This window comes from Podarcis liolepis (genome assembly GCF_965112155.1).
Source record: "Podarcis liolepis genome assembly, chromosome: 5".
Lineage (NCBI taxonomy): Eukaryota > Metazoa > Chordata > Lepidosauria > Squamata > Lacertidae > Podarcis > Podarcis liolepis.
The window spans coordinates 61,558,421-61,577,319 of NC_139556.1; the positions used below are offsets into that span (position 1 = coordinate 61,558,421).

Consider the following 18,899-nt stretch of genomic DNA (forward strand, 5'->3'; position numbering starts at 1 on the left):
TGGTGTGATTTATTCAGCAGTAGTTGTCAATGGAGCTGGCTGGGTGCATAGTAGAGACACTGCTGAATAATATTGGAATGGCACAGAAGGTGTGGCTTTTGTTCTGCAACTTAGATTTCTGAAAGAGAAATCACAGATAATTTCACGATAATCCTAAACATGTTTTTACTGAAGTTATGGCCTATTGATTGAGTTGAAGGTTCTCCTCCTCCACTCCAATTCTGTCACCTGTAGCAGGTGAAAGTGAGCCCATGGGGACCTACCGACTCTTTATATATATAAAAAGAGACTTGTGGCATCTTAGAGTCTAACATGTTTACTGTATGTCACAATAAACCTGTCAGTCTTTAAGCTGCCACAAGAGTGTTGCTTTTTGCTGCAATTGCTTCATAGCAGTGTTGGGGGGGGGGTAATTTATTTTTGTGATGATCCCCAAGCTACTGCTTTTAGAAGCCTATTGTTGGCATATATCTGTCTCAATAGACAATGGAGTGCGCCTCCGGGGGCGAAGTCAAACCACTGTGTTAGTAGCACCAAAGTGAACTCCCTCGGGTGCAAGTCTGGGCAATGTATGGAGGTCCTGGGCTGCCCAGATGACAAGTCCCTGCTCTCAGCCTTGTTGATGTGGCTCAAAGGAAAGCAGAGCAATACATTGGGCACCAGCTTGACTGCAGAAATTGCCAGGAGGAGGCCTACAAGATACCACCCAATCATCTTAGGGATTCCACTCTAGATTTCCACATAAAGATATCCTGCAAGGCAGCGGAGTTGTGGAAAGTATATAGATTTATTATTATAAAAAAGTACTCTGAGCATATGCAAAGTGCCTTTCCTTAAGTAACCACACATATGTTCCACAGTGCAGGCGGTGGGCTTTCCCCCGTTGTCCATCTTCAGGGTTTACCTACGTGGGACTTTTCACACGACCCAAATACCTTGATTGTCTTTGGGTGCTGAGGGCACACCAGGTTTCCCTCAAATCTATACCCGGAAGCGCACCTTCCTTCTACTTCCTCGGGGATTGCAAATAGTACGTGTGAACAGATGCAGATGGTTTTCCCCGCTGATGACAGAAACGCACGTGTGATTCACGGGGAGCGGGTGTGTGGGAATGCTTTATAGGTTCCGGACAGTCACAAGGCGCCTCTTGCCAGCCGCGTTACACCCCAGCACTGCAGTCGATGGCAGCACGGAGAGGCAACTGCGCGAATGCCTCTGGGTCGTTTCGTGGGCGCTGTGAACGGCATCCGCCATAGCAAAGAGACAGAACGCGATGGAATGAGAAGACGCTTGTGGAGCAGGCACTCCTACCCCCCTCCGGACTACATTTCCCAGCATTCCTCGCCATGGAGGGGCGGGGCCAGACGGGGGGCGGGCGGAAGCGGCGAAGGCGGAAGCAACAGAGCCAGCACGACCCTGCCGTGCGCCCGGTAACTTGTCTCTTCCCCACCCCCCAAACTTTCCTATATCGGGTCCTAAAAGCAGCTTATTTGCCTTCCTCCTCCTGCCCTTTCCCCACTTTAGGACTGGACTCCCCTAATATCGACACCTTTTGCTCTTGGTCCTCCCCCCACTCCGCGGTGTTCCTCCATCCCATAATGTGACGGGGGCCATTACTGCGTCCTCCCCGCAGAAGCTTATTGCACTCGAGCAACAGGTGGGGAGCAGTTTATTTCCACGAAGGAAGCGGCTGGGGCTTAAACTTCAGATAGTTGATTCGTGTCTGCATGTGATATCCAAGATCACTTTTATCCATATAAAGCAATAGGACAGGCGGGCTGTATTTTTACCTGGAAGCCCCAAGCTGACTGGAAAACCTTGCCCCGTTGGTTCAGGTGGGGGCCGGGTCGTGCTGTGGTTGCTGTCCAGGGAGATTCAGCCTTGCGTTACAACTTTTCCAGACGGGCGTCGTGTTTGCGCATCACAAGGGCAGTTGTTCAAAGAGATCCGGGCCTCTTCCTTCAAGTTCACATTTCTCCTGTGGGGTTATTACATTTCCCCATCGCGCATGCCGCCGCGCTTTGTCACTGGGTAAATCTTTTTTTCCTTAATAGAAGCTTGTGAGTTATCTCGTGAAATAGTTTTGCAATTATGATGAGCTTCGGTTGGATAAAACCTGTGACATCAGTGGCACTGAGGAGCACAACTCTTCCTGACGTTTGTGCCGTTGTGGAGAACTCTTTTTAAAGTCATATTTGCCTTTCATTGCTTTTTTAATCAGGAAGATGGTGTGATTCCAGATAGGTGCTGTCTTGATAGTTGCTTAAATGCTGAGTGCTTCTCTCTGGTACTGGAACACACACCAGATTCACGAGGTTTCTGTTGCTTTATATTTAAAAAAAAATGGTGCTCCTACTCGCCCCCAAAAGCAATCAACATTGTATTTTCCCCACCAGCAGCAAGTCTACTCTATGGCTGAAATCCTATGTATCATGTCTCAACGGAAAAGGCATTTAAAAGCTGTGGTGAAAGGATTCAAGATGCTTATGTAAATTTTAACATCCTTTTTAGTGGGCAAATAATAACTGTCCACTAAGAGATCTTAGTTAATTTTGCAACAAGGCATAGGAGAAGAAGTAGCCCCTTAGATACATTGGCTCAGTTTCTTAAAGCCTTCTAGTTCACAACCAGCCTGATTCCTGGAAGATAATAGAAGCCAGTACAAATATATGCATCTGGGTAAATTTACTTTGTGTAAGAGTGATAAAAGAATTTCAGTTATCCCCCACTGCCCTGCATGATATTCAGTTGTCTCTGTCTATATTTTCTGGCTTACTTTTGTGTGGGATGTGAAAGTATCCATGACTAGCCCTGGAATAGATTAGATTAGATTAAGGCAGTGGCAGTGGTGGGGGCCCTCAGTATGGTAGACTACAACTCCCGTGATTCCTAACCATTGGCTGTTCTGTGTGTCGTTGAGGGGAACTGGAGTCCAGCAATAACTGGAGGCCCACTGGTTACCCATCCCTGGTACAATGAACTGTCCTTGAAACTCTTTGTACCAGATTTTCCCCCACCACACATCCAGACTCCTGATCCTAGGAACCCTCTTGCCTGGAGCAGTCTCAGAGACTTTGTTCTCCTTACCTTACGTGGGTCTCCTGCTCTGAGTTCTGGCAGTGCTTTGTGTTCTCCCTGCCTTTTAACTGGTGCTGCATTTTGGGAAGGTCATCACTGCCCCTCACCCACCAGGTGAACCCTTTTCCTGTGCATTTTGGACAGGGGAAAATTATGTGAGCAGCAGCTATAACCCTTTTGGGTACAATGGATGAGCCATGGTAACCGCCGGGCCTTTATTGAATTAGAAAGAAATTCTGTTTGTCAGAGCCCCTGCAGGAGGGAAGTTATATGGTGTCCCTCAGAAGAGCTGCGGCGTACCTCCCTCCTCTCCTGACGCACTCATAGTCCCAGGCACTCGATGCCTCATAAAACACACATCCCTTCGCTCCCAGCCACCAGGCTGTGTTTTTCACTGTCTCCTGCTAGTGCATGCCATAAGTGCCATTTTTCATTGTGGTGCTTTCAGCTCTCTTGTCTTGTTCACGGGCGGCTGCTGGTGACCAGCTGTGTGGTGGATCATTTTCTGGCAAGAACAGTGCTTGTGCTGGAATTCAGATGGGGAGAAGTGTTGGGTAGTCCTTTAGTAAGGAGAGGCCAGGATTTAGTTAGGGGCATAAACGTGGTTTTGCTGACAAGTTGGTGTGTACATGACCAGGCTTTTGAACTTTGCAGATTCTTTCATTAGGGAAGCACATGTAGCAACTACTAAGCCTGAGCAGTGTATAAATTATGTTATTTAAGGTGGATGCCAGTAACCTATGCCTGGCTGTGTGCTGCTTTTCTGTGATTTAGATCCTTTTGTCATTTCAGATTACAATCAAAATAAATAAAAACCTTAGGACTCTGCTGTTGAGTACATTAATGAATCCCCAATATGGCAGCTGTGAGCATCACGGTGTCCTCAGACACCCTTCTGAGCACCTGCCTTTTTTGGCCATTTGTGATTTGGGGGGCGTTTCCCTGTTTTCCTCCCCAGTGTGTTGTTTTCTTTGGGATGCATGTAGGTATTCCACTTGTTTTAGGAGCGTATCTCTGGGCATCCCCAGTTCTTCTTTTGTGAAATGGGCATTTTGTGGTGCCCAACTACAGTTTCTTAGATTTCCAAATGTGTCCCTGGCCACAGAAGGTTGAAGGCCCCTAGTTGAATCTATTTTCTGAAAAGCATTTAATGTATCATGTTATATAACCTTTGGGGCTCAACTTCATTTTCTCTCTCTCTCTCTCTGAACTCCATATTTTAAAGTTGTGAACACCCTATTTCCGTTATGTGTCCCAAACCAAATCAACTGTGTTTCTCCACTCCTGTTAAAACACTCAGTTCCTACTTGGGGGAAGAAATTCACACAATTAAGAGAGTGAGATGTAAGCATAGAGGTTCTGGGGGAGCACAAAGTGACTGGGGGGGGAATTGCAAAGAGAGCAGCAAACAAGTTAGATAACTGTCTCCCTCCCAGGTTTTCAAGATTTCCTCTGCAGCCTAGGAGACTCAGCACCTACTGTCCTTTGCAAAAATAGAATTCTGTGGATTCCAACTTCTGACCAGTGAACTCAGTTTTCTAATGGGCGAAGCTGTTGAAGCTGCAGCCCATGTTTGAGGAATTGTGGGCTTCACGTTTGCTGTGTGGGCTTCAAGTGGATGGGTGTGGGGAGGGCCAAGCAGGCATCCTTTGGCTTAGTGGGCATGAACTATTCTCAGGAGTGTGGGTACTAAGGCCGGGTCAGGAAGGGCAGGCAGTACAGCCAGCCTCTCACTGTGAAGCCTGTCAGCTGTCCTGCAAGAGCTTGCCACTAGGGATGGCTTGAGGCCCATTTCCATCCCTCTTTGGGCTTTGCGGTCTTGGTGAGCCTATATGGACCCTGCCCAACAGAACGGCTGCTTCTTGTGGGAGAGGGACATACTGAGTGTTGAATATGGCTGTCTGAGCATGGAACTGAAGGAAAGGAGGAGCTTGCCTAAGTGATTCATGGAGGGGCATCTTGCACATGGGAGATCAAAGGCCTACCCACCACTGAGAATGTCACTTCCTTTGGCCTCTGGCTCTTTTAATCTGCCAGGTCTACCCCACCAATTCCATCCACTTTGCCAGGTTCCTTTGGGCAAAGCTGATCTTCCTGATTGTGGGTGCATCTTGCCTGTCATCCCCCCTTCCTCTGGGGTGTGATGTTTCTGCAGCCTGAAATAGCAGCAGCTCTTTCATCATTGTCAGCTCATCTCCAATTTGCTCTCACCCTGTGTCTCTTTCCAGGTTTCTGTCCCTGCTCAGCGCCTGCATTTCCCGTCTCTGCAAGCTGTGCCTTGCCCGGCTGAATCGCGTCTTATTTCTAGCCTCCCTCACTTCCTTTGAATTATTTCCTTGTTCTCTCAGCTCTTTGCCGCAAATTCCCCTTTAGTGTCATCTGCAAATGTAATTGTCAGGCATTTGGGAAATAAAAATTGAGGAAACTTTCCCTGAAGTTCAGTTGCATCGAATTTTAATGCTGTTTCTCCACTCAGTATCTTTTTATGGCAATTCTGACGGAGTTGGTCTTCTGCTCTTTTAATCCTGGGTGCCCCTGATCCCATCACTGTCACTCGTTCTTCGTCTCCCCCTTTTCTTATACCCTGTGTTGATGCTATGCTTGGAAGCAGACATTTTAGAAATTGCACGTCCCTTTCCTCTGCCGGAAACCCAGCCATGCTTAGGGAGAAGCTGCATTTAGAGGGCAATAAAAAAAAAAAGCAGCTAGGTGGGGAATGCAAGAACCAGCAATGCAAGGTGCCTCTTGCTTAGACCGCCCCCCCCTCCTGCCATTAGCAATAGCTTATCTGGGGTTCAGTCAGCTCATTAGCTAAACCTGATTTGGCCTGGTATGCATGTTATCAGGAGGTGCTGGTTTTAGATGTATATGTGCTGGATATTTTTTCCACAAGGTCATTCCTCTCATCTTTTTAAATAATCTTATTCCTGTTGGACTCCTTGTTATTTTCATCTCTCTCCCTTTTTATTGATGTGCTCTCTGGCTGGGCCTCTGCCCTTGATATATCTGTACAATCCTGCCTAATTCCCTTAGTTCTTTTGGTCAGGCATTAATTCACTTTTCTCCGTTGTTGCATTGTCCTTTCCATGCAGCCTTAAAGGAATGCCATTGACTCCAGACCCCATTCTTATGTCGGACTGGTGTTAGTGCTTAACTCGGGAGACGGGCAACGGGCAGAAAATGAACTGCTTCCTCTGTTGTGTCTTATTATTTTTAAAGAGATTTGTCTTTGCATGTTTGGAATTGCCTCGTGAAGTGCAATTGATTCCCTGTTCTTTGTGTGGGTCTTTATAGTTCTTTGGGGAATCAAGTATGGAGGGCAAGAGGGTTTTTTCCTGTTATAAAAGAAAAGAATGTGGAATAATATAGATGTGAAATTGTATGACTCTAAAAGGTGATTGAGAATCAGGGCAGGGGTGGGATATGGATCTCCTGCCATCCAGCTGGCTGGATTCAGAGCTACTTACTGGCTTTATGACAAGTGTTGCAAGTGTTCCTAAGGTGCAAGGGAGCATGACTGAGCCCCGAGGCAATGTTTTTCCGCTTCTGCTTTGCAGGCTGCTTCCTGGTGGCAGTCAGCTCAGTCTTTTGCTGCTGAATGGGAAGCTTTACACTCTTGCTCCAACAGCAAGCGTAAATGATACGGTATTTATAGCCTTCCCTCAGACCACTGGATGAAAGATCCTGCAAGTGCTGTAGCCCTCCCCACCACAGAAGATACATCAGCCTCTGCCCAGGAAGACTGGGGAAGGGGCAGGAATGGTCGGAGTGGTGCAGGGCAGCTTTGCCTTGCAGGGATTTCAAAACAGAGGTTTTTGAGCTGCCTGTAAGGAAGCATAAAAGCCCCTGAGGAAGGCGTGTTCTGGCCAAAGCACATTGGGGCATCAATGACTAGTGCAATATTCTTCAGCATCCTGAGATTGGTTGTCCTGCTTTTTTTTTGTATTTTTCATTGGATGCTTCCCATTCCACCCACCCCTCCCCATGGCATTAACTGGTTCCTGACTGCTGAGTTTTGAATGTTGCCAGCTTTGGGTTTTATTAGACTTTTGGATACTGCTTGTAAGGAAGCTTCGTCCCTGTCTAGAACCAACATTTCTTTTTTCCTGTACAGCAGCGCAGATCTGAGTGCTAGGAGTTGCAATAATGAACACAGACCATTGTCTCAACTGCTAGACTTTTGTTAGCTGCTCATAGGCATTCCCCTGGTCTACAATAATAATAGTAATAATAAATTTTTATTTATACCCCACCCTTCCCGGTTCAAAAACCGGGCTCATGGCGGCTAACAACAAATTTAAAACACTTTAAAACACTTAATTATAAAAACAGCATAAAATACTGTATAAAAACATGAATAACAATAAAATTCAAAATTCAAAATCAATTAGATAATCCCCAGGGCTAGCTGGTTGAATTGGGCCAGCGAGGAGGCCAGGAGAGAATTAGCTGTGGGGTCTCAAAGCGGGTGATCTTCATAAAAGGGGAGGGGGAGGGAAGAGAAGGGAAATAAAAGGTGGGCTATCCTTGGGGTGGGGGAATGGGACTCTGATATTGGGTTTGGCCCACTGCTACTTTATTTATTGCTGAGAGCAGGTGGGTGGGATTTTTTGGTGTGTGTTTGATTATATTTAGCTTGTATTGCACCTCTGGCCTATAGTAAGGAACTTGGAGGAAAAGATGCTGCACAGCCTCGTCATTCCTTTGCCAAGGTTTCCTTGCTGGGGAGGGGGAGGCACTCTTGCCATGTGCCTGGAGACTAAATGAGTGGCGGCGTCCAAAGGGTTTTCTAATTTGGGCTGTTTGGAGTCTCCTTGCACTTCTCTCTCTTTTATTGGCGTTATTATTTTGGAAGAAGCACCCGTTCTGCAGCACGCCATAAAGAGTGACATTGTGCATGTGCGAGCGCTGAGTGACACCTGGTGCTGTCCCTCAAGGGCACTTTGCTGTTCCCCAAGCACCAATCAAGAGCCGCTCCCACTTTGCAGGAAGGAGGCGGGTGGGCAGATGGAGTTCTGGTCACTGCTGAGCCCAGGGAGGGCAGCAGCCAAATCCTTCGGGCTGGTAAAGGAGCCGGCGTGAGCTTTGCTTCCTCAGTGCTCTGGGGCAAGGGAGATTTAGCACTGCCTTCCGTTCACTGCCCGGTCCAAGGGGTTGCCGTTTCTCTCCTGTGATCAAGGCTCTAAGGTTAAATATTCTATTGATGGAATTATGGATTGAGTGGAATCGGAAACCTCAAAGGCTAAAAATACAGTTTGCTGCCAGGAAACAATATAGGCTGCTGGGAGCTGCTGGGGTGCCACTTCAGCCTGTGCTGCAGCTGGTGTGGTGGATGGATTTCTGCTCTAGGGGTGTCCTGATTACACAGTAGGCTTCCCCTGTTTTTCTGATAAACAAACGATCTCTCTGTTCCAAATAGCAGCGGCTTCAGGTCCCAGTCGCTCGTCCTGGCTGTGTTCCTTTTACAGGATATCACTTGCTTTTTGCCAAGAGAGACGCGCCAATGGAATTATATTCTGAGGATGGCTTGTAGAGAAGGCTGTTTGTGTGCATTTTCATGTGGCACATCTGCTTGGGTTTTCTCTGATGCGGTTGCTGGGTGATTGAAATATTTATTTATTTATTTTGATAAGCTTGGGTCACTATGGCATTCTGGGCTCCTGTTGCTCAGCAGGCTCAGTAGGATTTGTCTTTTGTCTTATGTTTTTCCTTAGATCAGCCCCGCACAACCTGATGCCTGGGGTCTGATGGCGGCTTAGTTGTGACCACCTGGGAAAACTCCAGATGCCCCTTGGTGGTGGTCCTTTCCCCTGCTGCATAGGAAATCCCACCAAAAGGCCACTAGGACCTGAGCTTTCAGTGTCGCTTTGTCTACACTCCATCTCCTCTCTGTAGGTTCAGAGGCATGTGAAGGAGTTGGCACCAGCTTTTCCAGTCGGCTTGCTGTGTCACCTGGCCTGCCTCAAGGTGCCTGTTGCTGGCAGAGTGGAAGCCAGCTGTGCTGTTGCCAGCGAATTCCAAGAAGGGAAGCAGAAGAACAGAAGCAAAGAAAGGCAGTGGAGGAAGAAAAGGGAGGGCAGGTGAATGGGCTCACAGAAAGTCTTGTAGGGTGAGAAAAGAGGAAATGACTGGTTAATGAACAGAGGCCAGAGAAGAGGGCTATAGGGTGATGATAGGAAAGAACATGGAGTGAAAGAGGTGAGGACGCTAAGAGACTTGATGTGATCTAGAAAATGAAGAGCATTTAAGGTACAGAGAGAAAAACGGGGAGTAAAAGTCATGGAGGCTGCAGGAAAATGGGGTAACTGAGAGCTAGATAAGAGCATTTGGAGAGAGAAAGAAGGAGTGGAGGGTTCACAGAATACTTTTGAGAGAAATGTAATGGTGCAGGGAGAGGATCGCGCTTGCGATGGGATGCAGAGAGAGAAAAACATAATAATAGAGAATGGATTAAAAAGAAAACACGGTTAAAATGAGAAGAAAAACACTCATGTGGTTAGCGGTAAAAGTCTCCCTCAGTGTAAGCTGAGGTGCGTGCCTTCGTCTGCTTGAGAACCAACACCATTCTTTCAGTTTTGGCACAACGGCTGACTCAGCCTGGGAGCTGCCTTGTTGCTTCTGGGGTTCTTCAGCTCCTGCCCTGCCCCTCGTTGCGGACGGAGGGCTTTAGCGCAGAAGTTAGTGCAGCAAGTTGGAAGTTACGTTGCTCGGTGTAGTGTGAAAAGGAGACACGCCAAGGGACACTGATTCGACCCTCTTGAGCATGAAATGGGTTGGTGCCGAGGCGTGGCGGGGGGCGTCTGATGGAGTGTGTAATAGACTGCGGATGCGAGGGAGATACAGGATCCAAAGGAATGGAATTTGTGGGCTGCAGTTTCTCTCCCTGCCCTTAAAAAACAAACAGAACAAAACAAATCTCTGCAGAGGCTGATGCGGTAGCCATGGCCTAGCGAGGCTTCCTGCAGCACAGGGCAGGGTGCTTGAAATAATAATTTCCAAAAGCCCTGCTGGTCCAGGCGAATGGCCCATCTACTCCAACATCCTGTTCTCACAGTGACCAACCAGATGCCTGTGGGAAATCTGCAAGCAGGAACCAAGTGCAAGAGCACTCTCCTCTCCTGGTCCATAATTCAGAAGCATTACTGCCTCCAGCCATGGAGACAGAGCCTACCTGTCAAGGCTAGTAGCCATTGACAGCCACATCCTCACTGAATTTGTTCAATCCTCCAACCAGTAGGTTGCTATCACTGTGTGAGTGAGTCCCATAGTTCAAATATATGTTGATGAGGCCAAGTGTTCATCTAGTCTAGCATGCTGTTTCTAAGTGTGGCCACCCAGTTTCTTCTGGGGCACCTGCAAGCCCAGGCGTCAAGGCCTTAGCTCTTCCCCATTCTTTAAGGTCCCCCAGTGGCAGTTATTCAGGGCAATGTTGCCTCTAAAGCTGTAAATTCCATTTAGAAATCCTGGCAAAATAGCTGCTGACTGACTTCCTCCTACTCTGAAATTTCTCTAATCTCCTTTTGAAGCCCTCTAAGCCAGTGGTCATCACTATGTCCTTTGTGGCAGTCAATTTCCAGTTAATTATGCGTTGGGTGAATAAGAGCTTCCTTTTGTGTGTCCTGAATCTACTGCTAATTAGTTTTAATTGTGTGATCTGAGTTCTTGTGTTGTCAGAGAGGGAGGAAATATTCACTTTCTCCCTACCATTTGCATTTTAAAGAGTGGCCGAACCCCCTTTTAGCATGACCCTCAGGGGTCCCCTCCAACTCTGCAAGTCTATGATTCTGTGTCTCTACTCTTAAGTTGTCCTTCTTTGTACCTTTTTCAGCTCGACAGTATCATTTTAGAGATGGAGTAACCTGGGCTGTACAACTTTGCCATCCTGTGAGCTGGATTTCATTTGATTGCCTGGATAAGGGCAGCTTGACAAATGCTCTTGCTTTCACACATGACACAACAAGCACAACTGCTGTGTGTACATTGATGTTACGCTAGTATTTCCATGTAATAAATGAATGTTGCATACCATCAGGATGGGTCTGGGAACTTGGAGCAGGGCTCCCAAATCTATGTCCACATTTTATGTGATGTCCACACTGTGTACATGTCCATCAGTGTACATCTAATAGGTGTATTTGCCGCATAAAGGGTAGACGTTCCTAAAGAGGGTGCAACAAGGAGAACCAGAGGTGCTTGAAAAGGCTACAAATTCTGACTTCCGTAGGGTTTTAATGGGAGACACGACTGGCTGTGGCTCTTCAGACCATAGCAAGGTGCAGGTTGTGCGGCTTTGTGATGAGAGATGGTGGCAGGGCTGTCTCGGCACAGATGATGGACGACTCTCCAGTCAGATGAGCAGTGGTGGGATGGGAGGAGATAGACAGATAAGCCGTTTTCAGGAAGGCTTACAATTTGCAGGCTAAGTTTGGGCTATCTGAAAGTATTGGCTCCTCACAAGACTTGTTGCGTCAGTGGAGTGTAGGTCAGGGAAAGCCAACCTCCTTGTTCTCAGGACTACTCTATTCCCTGGACTGTACGTTGTCCAGAGATGGAACAACCTGACCTCATGCTGTCCAGATTCTGTAATTAATTTGGGTTTGTAGATGTGGATCGCATGTGATCAGATGATACAGGATTATTAATAGGGAAGCGAACTGGCACTGATCCTTTTATTTATTTATTTATTTATTTATACCCTGCCCATCTGGCTGGGTTTCCCCAGCCACTCTGGGCGGCTCCCAACAGAATATTAAAAATAGAATCAAACATTAAAAACCTCCCTAAACAAGTGGCAGGTTGGCAGTGAAACAGACATAGACTCATTGCTTCTTTTTCCTGATGAGTAAAGCTGTGTGGTTTTTTTTCTAACAATGCAGTTCAAAATTTGGTACAGTGGTGCCTCGCAAGACGAAATTAATCCGTTCCACGAGTCTCTTCGTCTTGCGGTTTTTTTCGTCTTGCGAAGCACGGCTATTAGCGGCTTTAAGAAAAAAGAAACAAACTCGCAAGAACTCGCAAGACGTTTCGTCTTGTGAAGCAAGCCCATAGGGAAATTCGTCTTGCAGAACGACTCAAAAAACGGAAAACTCTTTCGTCTTGCGCGTTTTTTGTCTTGCGAGGCATTCGTCTTGCGAGGTACCACTGTAGCATTATTGGGACCTTATTAAGTTGCTTTGGGGGCCAGAGGCAGGCTGCCAGTTAGCTATTCCTGGTCTAGGTGATGAGAGGGTCACTAATACTGTTGATTTTTTTTAAAAAAAATGACTGTTCCAGAGCCCCCACTCATTAAAATACGTATTGTATTCTTTGGGGTTTTTGTTTCCAGACTTCCTGGTACTGAGCCTTGAGCTCTCGGATGCATTGCAGTCACGTCTTTTCTTTATCTCCATGATCATCAGGCCTAAAAAGCATTGAAGAGAACCTGAGACCCCCTTTGTTTCAGCAACTGTGACTGTAAGGAAGCACTGGAATCAGCAAATGTCAGCAGCCCTAAGATAATAAATGTCCCCAGATTCACTTTGCCATCTTGATGTTGGAATGTGGCTGGCCTGAGAGCAAGCCCAGTAGACTTTCAATCCTAAAAGCCGCCGTTATGTTTTTAGGTAGGGAACTCTGCCTTTCTTCTTTCAGCCCTCCTTCACTTTTCTGGGGCTCTTATGGCCTCTTCGGCTAAATGTTTGGGTTTCCTCAAGGCTGCCTCCACTCTGCATGGTACCCGGTTCTGTGTCTGCCACCCAAATGGTTTTTGTAATGTGGTTATAAGCAGGGCTTTTGTGTGGCGTTGCCCCTACCTAGCAGTAGCAGGCTTTGTTGCCATGAGAGACCCCCAGAGCACCCAGTTAGCTGAGCGCAGCTCCTTGTTCACAGTGGGTGTGGCTGTTCGGAAAGAAATAGATTATATTTTGTGTTGAAAAATGACTCCTCTGGGCTGAAGCTGTCTTAATGATACGTTCTTTTCTCACCGAGTCAATAAAGATGAAGGGGACTATTCTGCAGGTGAAATTAGCTTATTGGAGAATGGAAAAGATCCAAGAGCTCTGCCTGCCTCTTGGTTAGGAAATGGATTGGTCTCTTTGCTAGACTCCTTGCAGTCTGTGTAAAAAGTTTGCCCCCGGGTGCAGGGGATAATGTTTTAGCAGCTTGACTACCTGCTCCCGTGCTAACTTGTGCTGCATGAAAACCATTTTGTTCACCATCTAGGGAATCCTCGCTGCCCTTCTAGTTTTCTGGAGAGTTGGTTAGGCTGCAGATCAGGCATGAGGACACTGTGACCTTCCAGATGTTGTTAGTCTCCGATCAGCCCCAGATGGCATGGCTGATGGTCAGGGATCTCTGCTGTAGAGTGAAGGTCCTGTGCAACTCAGGAGACAGCAGAAAAGGACTGTGTCCACCATCTTTGTCACTGTGTCTACTAGCAGTTTGATCCGACACCTGTCCCACAAGAACTTGAGCACAAGTTGCCTTCAAGTGTAGAGCAGGCACCTTGCCCTGTGAATGCTCTCTTGGTTCTAGGGCTGAACAATATCTGGTTTTCAACATTGCAATATATCACCAGCTAAACATTACGGTATACTGATATAGCACTGATATATGTGTCTGAAATAAAGCAAGAGCTCTGGCTTTTTCCTGCATCATGATTTTTGCATAGTGCGCGCACACACATCATGATTTGCAATATATTGCCAGGTCAAAAATTATGAAACTGATATCACGATATGGACTTCGAACTGGTTTTGGAAGATCTATCTATCTATCTATCAATATATCACCCAGCCCTTCTTAGTTCCCACCTAAGGTTGAGTCAGCAGACAGTGAAGACAACTGTGGGAACAGGTGAAGTAAGAGCCTCGTGCTGCATTCTGGGTAGAACAGGTTGCCCCAAATCCAGGGCACTGCATTTCAACCATGGCAGAATCTCACTGGAGTAGAGACTGGTGTTTGGCAAGGGTTCCCATTACCAGCACGATCCAGTGACTATGTGGTGCAAGGCCCACTTTTTTTAACCCCTTAGATGTGTGCGCTTGCTATGGAATGAAGCAGATTGAAGTGCAGGCAGATGGAAGGTGCGGCATGAATGATCCGGCCGCCATGCCTGCCTTTTCATTTGGGGGGGCGTTTGCTTCCATTGCCTTGTCTGTGAGGCTTCTGCGTGGCTCTCTGGCAGCGTTCCTGCCCCTCCAGGCTCTGGGCTGTACATACCGTCTGCTTGGCTGGGGAGGGATCTGTTTTCAGTTCACATCAGCAGAGGGGAGAAGAAAGGGGAGAGAGAAGCAGGGGCGGGGAAGGTGAGCGGAGCCTAATGCACCGGAGGTGCCTCGGAAATGAGAACCTTGGATGAATTCCTGGCCCTATTGATTGGTATACAGTTTATGCATCCTGACATTCATAATCTTGGTCTGCTTCTGATGGTCCAGATTAATGGGCCCAGGGGCTGTCCATCCGTCACTTCCCATTAATTACTAGAGAGGTGTTTTTCCAGTGATTTACCTGACAGTGGGCCATGATGAATACCCCTAAACGGAGTGGGCAGTGATTAATCTTGCGGCCACACCCTTCCCCAACTCTTCCTTTCCCCCACAACCACAGGACAGACCCCCGAGCCATCCGTCTCCATAAATGTGGCCTGATGCATATTTATAGGGGCCTGGGGCCTGGCAGATAGCAGCCTTGCTGTTTGTGCCAAAGCTTATGAAAAATAAATCTCTCTGGCAAGAGGGGGGCCGCAAGTACCTGGGGCCTCAGGGTGGCGGTTAGCCTTGAAGGCTGTGTGGTCTGGGGTTTGAGGAAAGGGTCAAGGGGGCTTGAGCGAGAGGAAGAGAACGTGGCCTAGCAGCCGTCAATAGGACTGAGAGCCAGGATTCCTGGACTGCGCTCCTGCCGTTGAGAAAGAAGTACTGGTAGGCGCCATTGGTGATTAGAGCACCGATGCAGGGCTTGTGGAGGGCGGTATGGCCTAGTGGGCTCGGGGAGGGAGACTGCACACTTGCTCCTGACCCTAGATCAGCTGAAATGGAAGCCCTACAAGCCAGGATTTCCAAGTGCGTTTCACAGACCTGTTCCTAATTGGCTGCCTGTGTGAACTTGGCCAGTCGTGTAGTTTTCCCACTTGCAGAATGCACATGAGACCCTTTACCAAAGTGGCATGAGGCTGAGTGCCTCCTTTCAGTGTGGCTGGTGCCATCTGCGGGTGTAGAAAACTGCATTGTGCTCCCAAAGGGACACGTTGTCCTGATAGGAGGAAAGCCTGTGCATTTTGGGTTTACATTTCTGAAACGCTGAGCATGCAAGGTGCTGGTTGGTCTTTGATAGAGGCCGGGGTCCTGGGGATTCTGTCTCTACCTGTTCTGTCTAAGCAAGCACAGAAGGGCCAGTGCATCACTGGCTCATCATTTTACTGATCCTGCATTGGTAACATCAAGTGGTGTTCTAGTTGGTGAGTGGCAAGTGAGCAAAAATGTGGGGGTCCTTGCACTACATGTTAGGCTTATTTCTAGCACTTCTGGATACTTTTAATCCTCTCTGTATATTTTGAAGCTTAGGGTTGGTGGCAGCTGGGCTGACTAAGGTCAAACCTAGATATTCACCTCCATAGGTACAAGAGCACTCCTTCCTCTTGCTAGTCCTAATATCCAGCTTTTTCCATAACTCATTTATCCCTTACTAGTGTAACTCATCTATCCTGCAGTCGTTAGACCCCTCATGCACATGTAAGATGGGCTTGGCGTGGCAGCAGTCATTCCCATAAGCCTCATAGTCTGATGGGCTTCTCTTATCTGAAGTAAGAGAAGAAATGGGGCGTGAATCTCCTTAATTGTCGCTTGGGTGCATCTATTGAGGTGGGGGATTGGGTGTCACCGTACATTAAACGGGGCAGGTTCAGCATATAGGCTTCACAGTAAGGTGTGTGGAGGTCACTAGGAAGGGGAAGATAGCACAAAGCCGATCTTGTTGCAGACATGTGATATGTTCACGGCAACATCTTTTGATGCTGCTTTATTAATGTGTGGAGCTTAATTTAATACAGCACACACTATATATTTTCAGAAGTTTAGCTAACAGGAGATACAACGTGTTTAGCATATTCTGTAGATCTCTGGTTTGCAGAAGCTTAAATCTGTCCCTTAGGTGCTTGGCGGTTTAGGATTTATATGCTGCACTTATTGCATATCCATGGGAATGCAATTGCGAGGAGGAGATGGCACACCACAGCCCCCTCCCCTTGCCATTAGGGGTGGGGGAAGAGTGTACAAAGCAACACTCTGGCCTTCTTATCTAAGCACTGGAGACTTTGATGAGTGTCTGTATCATTTCCGCCTGGAGGCAGCAAGATTGGGACTTAGCGGGGGTTTGGTGTTGTTTTGCATTAGGAAGCAGGACGGGCTGCTTCCTGGATCGGCTGAAAGCCTAGGTTCCCATCCAGATGGATGCAACCAAATGGGTCATCACAGACTCTTTAAATTTCACCCAAATCTCTGGGTGTTCAAAGTTTGCATGCAACCTTGGTGGCTTGGACTCCTCGTGTTGTTATTTATTTCCCCCTAACGGTTCTGGATCCAGAATTTGGGAGGTCTTTGGGCAAGACTACTTGGCCAGACTATCTGTCCACCTACCCCAGCAACTGTCTGCACTGAGTGATAATAGCTCTCCAGGGTCTCAGACAGAGGTCTTTCTCACCATCTGCTGCCTTATCCTTTTTTTTAAAGGATGCCAGGGATCAGACTAGATATCTTCTGCATGTAATGCATGTGCGCTGCCACTGAGCATTGGTTTTTCAGCTTCTTCTCCTAGATTTAACACAGGACCTCTCATTCCCTGAGCAAGAATAATACCTCTAGATTTTACCTACCTTTAATATCTCTAGATCAGAGGGAGGCAGCATGCTGCCCTCCAGGTATTGATGGACTAGCCAGCTGGCCAGTGATCAAGGATGATGGGAATTGTAGTCCAGTAACATATGCGGAGCATCATAGTGGGTACCTCTGCTAGAGACCTCTGCTCACTGGATTCTTTCACACGGCTTCTGTACTTCCTGGTGCTCTGTGCAAAATAAGAATGGCCACGTTCTTAGGCAATGGGCATTTTGCATTTCTTGGGATCACAGCAAAAATCTTACCTTGTCACCCTCTGGGGCTAATCTTGCTTCCGAACATTAATTGCTCCGAAATGCGTCCTATCTTACTAATTAGATAAGAACAGCTTTTCCCCCTGTGTGTTAATCTGTCTTGCCAGCTAATGCCCAGTTTATTAAAAGTGAGATGCAGTTAGTATCTGGACTTCACCTTATTAGGGGACCTAGCTGTGGATTTGGCTTGTTAATTTGAAGGGAGACGTATGGAAGAGATGGCTTGGCTTGACTGATCTTGATAGTGGATCTCCACTCCCACCCAAAAGATAGAGAAGGCCATTGCCAATTCTGTGGGGCATGGATTAGGAAGTCTGAGTGTAAAAGAAAGGCCTGGAGCAGGAGTTCCATAGATCATCCATGGTCTGTGAACTCCATTCAGGTGGACCATGGTGTGTCTGTGGCTTTTGGATTGAATACAGGAAATGGCACATCCTCAAATTAAATATGTTGATTTTAAGTGTATTTTAATTATCTTTTATTTCTTATATTGTATTTTATTGTAGTGCAGTTTTAATTCTGTGGAATTAAAATTGTAATACCATAAAATGCAATGCCGTAGAAATAAAAGAAGCAATTAAAAGCATACTTAAAAAGCAGACAGCAACTAGCACATCAACTGCTATGACAGGCCAAAAAAATAAACCAACCCATTAAGTGGTTCTGCAAGACCCTCAGCAGTTTTCAAGTGGTCCGTGGGGGGGGTGGGTGGATGGTTTGGGAACCATTGGTCTGTCCGAACCCCATCCCTACCCTGCCCCAGCTGAGAGACTGGAAGGTAACTGTTGCAAGTATAGGCTAAAACTACATTATTGTTATTTTGACTTGTTTTGCTTGTTCAGTCCTGTACTTAACACTGTCCAGTAGACATGGATCAAGTTGGACATGGAAACAGTCAAATTGAGAGGAAGGTTCTGGCATTTTAAAGGCAGCAATCTCTTTTCTAGCTTTCATGCACTTTGAAGTGCTCTGAGTCAACGACAAGCACTGCTGTGGTTCTCTGTGCCGGATTGAGGCAAAGCCGATAAAAGCCTTAGAGCAGCTTGGTTAGGGCTTGAAGCATCTGGGGTCAGGATGCTGATGTGCAGGTGGGAGCTTGCTTCTACCAGTTTCTTGGAAATAGCAAGGTAGCTGTAGGTCCAGCATATGAAAAGGCCATGTAACATTAGCTCTCTCCCACATCCAGTGCAAAGTCACCGTGACTTCCTGGGACACGGTTGCCCTGCTTTCTAGAGAGCTGTTTCTGAACGTGTTTAGGGGGAGAGTGGAAGCCACAAAGAGGGCTGGGTGCCATTAAATCCTAGTGCAAGGCACATAAGAGATGCATGGGTAGTTCCTCGATCCAAAAGAATAATCAAAATACGGAGTAATAGAGGGTATATAGAGCTTTTTTGGCAGAATGTTTGATTCCAGGTGTAGCTCTGTTTAAGGAAGTAACAAATCAATAGAGCCGCCTCAGTTTTAGAAGTTCCACACCATTATGAAATTACTGGTGCTTGGAGCATGTTTTTAGTCCTCATGGTTGCAAAGAGAAGTTTGGAAACACGTTGGCAAAGAGTGTAGAGGGGAGAGGCTACACAAGGTTGTCAAATGTCAGTGGATAGTATTTCAGCTCCCCCTTCCTGCTCTATAACTGGCTACATCAGTGGTTCTCAATGAGTGTGGCAGGAGAGGATGGCAAGGGTCGTGGGAAAACCCA

The 18,899-nt window shown here is 47.1% G+C and overlaps 1 protein-coding gene across 1 annotated transcript in view; it reads left to right on the forward strand.

The window, feature by feature from the left end:
• Positions 1-1,156: 1,156 nt before the first annotated feature.
• Positions 1,157-18,899, forward strand: part of R3HCC1L (R3H domain and coiled-coil containing 1 like) — a 34,595-nt gene continuing 16,852 nt past the window's right edge. The window contains 2 exon segments of the mRNA XM_083505781.1: positions 1,157-1,368; positions 1,370-1,430. Of these exon segments, the coding sequence (XP_083361907.1) occupies positions 1,210-1,368; positions 1,370-1,430 (220 nt within the window). The 5' untranslated portion in view covers positions 1,157-1,209.